This window comes from Hibiscus syriacus, unplaced genomic scaffold (assembly GCF_006381635.1).
Source record: "Hibiscus syriacus cultivar Baekdansim isolate YM2019G1 unplaced genomic scaffold, ASM638163v2 tig00110260_pilon, whole genome shotgun sequence".
Lineage (NCBI taxonomy): Eukaryota > Viridiplantae > Streptophyta > Magnoliopsida > Malvales > Malvaceae > Hibiscus > Hibiscus syriacus.
In genome coordinates, this window is record NW_024062651.1 from 944,165 (window position 1) to 947,873 (window position 3,709).

At 37.3% G+C, this 3,709-nt stretch overlaps 1 protein-coding gene across 1 annotated transcript; it reads left to right on the forward strand.

Annotated features, from left to right (window-relative positions):
- Window positions 1-2,502: 2,502 nt before the first annotated feature.
- LOC120115253 lies at window positions 2,503-3,481 on the forward strand. Its single transcript, XM_039136005.1, has 5 exons — window positions 2,503-2,537; window positions 2,645-2,702; window positions 2,780-2,836; window positions 2,922-3,086; window positions 3,410-3,481. Exons 1-5 carry the CDS (start codon window positions 2,503-2,505, stop codon window positions 3,479-3,481), a joined length of 387 nt encoding a protein of 128 aa, XP_038991936.1.
- The last annotated feature ends 228 nt before the right edge of the window (window positions 3,482-3,709 follow it).

Consider the following 3,709-nt stretch of genomic DNA (forward strand, 5'->3'; position numbering starts at 1 on the left):
TGATAACTTTGACTTCTGCTCTTGGTTGACTGTAATGCATTTCTTAACTGAAGGTTCTAGTGAAGACAAACTTGTTTTCTAATGTCATCTCCCATTTGTATAAACATCTGTGTGGTTAATGATATTCCAAAGGGAAATTGAATATTTGTGGATCCAATAATTCTGAGGAGTGATTTATGTGTGCACATAACTTGCTTTTGATTTCAGGACTTTTCCCCCTTACCCTATCACCTTTACTTGCACCTGAACTTAATTAGGAGAGTTGAGTTAGTTACCGTCTTGTACCCATTTTGGAACTTACTTTTACATAGTTATAATTTCCTTATGCTTGGGTCATTCAGACCGTGGTATGTGAATTTTACAACATTGTTCATTACACATTTCGTATTTTAAACCAATGGAATTTTGGAAGTGAAGTTTTCTTGTTTTCTCCATTCAAACGGATTGGAAATATCTGTCACTTTTTGCTTGTTCGATATCAGTACAAATCAATATTTGTACAATCAACTTACAACAAGAAAAGATCGGTTTAATCTATACCCCAAGAGTTACAAAGGAAAGAGTTAATATTATCATTCCTATTTATAGCTTTTCCCCTTAATTTGATTGCAACATCTTCTTTGATGCAAACGAAGAGATCTTCAACAGTTCTTGTTCGGTTTTGAAAAATTCTTCGGTTGTGTTCCTCCCATAGAACATAGATTGTAGCACACCAAGCTATTTTTAAAATTGTTACGATGAGAGACTTGCCTTTCCAGGTGTTAGTAGCCCAATTAATCATGTCTTCCCAAGCAGAAACAGATTTCTTTATCCCATTATGTGAAAGAATTGCTTCCCATAGATAAGAAGCAGTTGAACAATCAAAGAACAAATGGGAGCGAGTTTCCATTGATGAGTTACAAAGAGAGCAGTCCCCGGATGTAGTAATCCCCATTCGTTAAAGTCATTCTCGAGTAGGAAGACGATCGAGGAGAGCCATCCAAGCAATAATGTTATGCTTCGGAATATGAAGTGGGAACCAAATCGAGGATTGCCAAGAAGCTTTTCCACCATTAATTCTGATTTCTTGCTAGATTTCCCTTATGGTAAATGTGCTGTTTGAAATGGCAGGAAGAGCTTCATCACGTAACTTGAGCAATCTATTAAAACTCCAACTGAATTTCGAATCTCCCTCAATATGCCAGAAATTACACTCCTTTAAAACATTGTTGTTGATCCAAGCAACCCATAATGAGCCTTCTCCAGCAAGAATGCTTTTGATAAGTTTGATCATGCAAGCTCGGTTCCAGCATTTAAGGTTTTTGAGGCCCAGACCACCCTCGGATTTAAGTTGGCAGATTTTGTCCCAACTGACTCTCGCACCAGTAGCTGCTGAATCAGTTCCTTTCCAGAAGAAACGGTAGCATAACTGGTCAATTTTGTTGATAACAGCTTGGGGCAAAAGAAGTTGTCTGCACCAATAGTTTGCTACGCTAAACAGGACAACTCTAATGAGCTCGAGTCTGCCAGCAAAACTTAGATGTTTTCCAGACCAGAGGTTAAGTCTGGATTTGATGCTCTCAATAAGATTCTCGCAGTCTTTCACTGTGAGTTTTCTGGTAATAAGAGAAATTCCAAGATAACGAACAGGCAAGCATCCGAGATTAAAACCAGTAAAGTGTTTGATGGTGTTGACAGTTCTAGTTGAAGTACCAGCAGTAAAGAAAACACACTTTGAAGCATTGAGATTCAAACCAGAAAATTCATAGAATTTTTCAAGAACAGAGGTAACACCTGCAACTGACTCCACGTTTCCTTTACAGAATATCAGTAAATCATCAGCAAATGATAGATGTGTAAGACCTATTTGTTTTCATTTAGGATGATATTGAACAATCCTCTAGCAGCAGATAAATTGAGCAGGCTTGAAAGCACATTCAAAGAAATAACAAAAAGAATAGGTGATAGTGGGTCACCTTGTCTAATTCCTCTTGCTCTTTTTACTGGCTGACTGCATAGTGTATATCCCTACCACACATTCCAACTGGTACTTGGCACTGTAGGTATTGCCAGAATACCTTCGAAAAGGAAAAGTTTGTGCAACATAATGCCAACGCTGTTGCTGCAGGAAGAGTTGTGGAATTGATTCAATAGAACAGATAAACAAGACAAGTATTCGTATTATCAAAACTCCAGAGGCAGAAGTTCCCAGTGTGTGTGTGCTATGCAGGTTGGGATGCTTATGTTGCTTTGAATTAATCTTCATCCTCTAAACTCCCTCCTCTTCCACTTACCTTAAATAGTGTCAAGTCTTATTGTAACATTAATGTCTGAAAATATATCCAATTACCCAGGTTAAAGTGGTGAACATGTTTAAATCTAACATTATGATCTAGAGTTGAAATATTCTAGACAACTGAAATCTCTGATTTGATTTATTCAGAATCTGTATCAGTGAGAAACTCTTACATCCAAAAACGTGTTATTTATTTGCAAATTTGTTCTTTATTTGCAAATTGACAAATGTCCGATCTCATCATTCTGTGTGCTGCACTCATGTTGAGGCTTGATTATTTATCCCCCCCCTTTTTTTCCTCTCTCTCTCTCTTTCTCTCGCTTCTTTGAACTTTTTTTTCTATCGTTAGCATGTTGTTGATATTTGCAGAGGTCATGCTTCTAGCAAGTCAGGGTTTGGTCCCCGTACTGTTATACTATGTGATCAGGTATCTTTTTGGTTCTGTTTCTGCTTAGGTTGTCTCCTGTAATTGACACTGAATGATCTGTGTTTATTTTCTTTCAGTGTGAGAGAGAGTATCATGTGGGTTGTCTGAGGGATCATAACATGGATGATCTTAAGGTGCCCATTTTTTCTTCTGTTATAAGTATCGCATAGTTTTTCTATTTCCCTCTGTTTATGAATAGTGACACCACGTTCTTATCAGGAGTTACTAAAAGGAAATCGGTTTTGTTGTGCGGACTGCGATAGAATTCATACTGCTTTACAGAAATTGATAGTTCGTGGAGAAGAGAAGCTTCCCGATTCATCTCTGCATGTTGTGAGGAAGAAGCATGCAGAAAGTAGTTTAGAGAGCAAGGACAAACTTGATGTAAGATGGAGGGTTCTTAGTGGGGAAAAACCTTCTGATGACAACTGTCACAATCTTCCATGTATATTATTTCCTGACTAAACCTCTAACAAATTCATTGCTGATCTTTCATAGTATGTAACATTATCTAACTAGATGAATGGCCAGCTATTTAAAGGCTGTATGGCCGTCATGTAAGCTTTAAGTCTTGTAGTTGCCTTGGTGCGCTTAATGCACGAGGCATCTTCTTTGTAGTTTGTGTTGATTTTGGTCTTTGATGTGAACCTAAGGCTGTAGGACTAAAATACTAATCCATGTACGATGTTACTTTTGTGGTTTATTAGGAGCGCTTTGATCCTATAAGTGACTCCGGATCGAGTAAAGGGGATCTCATCCCATCAATGGTTTATGGGTAAGCAATACACATCATTTATGCGTATCTTTGTGATGCATGATGATTATGCAGTGTGAATAATATCATTAATGCTTTGTTTGATATGAGTGCTATTATTATTGAATAAGTTAAGTACTCTAGTTAGTAATAAACTGATTTTATCTACTAGTTTTTAGCCACTAATGACTTGATTTGAACAAAGAGGGAGGAAAGATATAAAAATTGCAGGGTTATTTCCACTGCCTTTTCG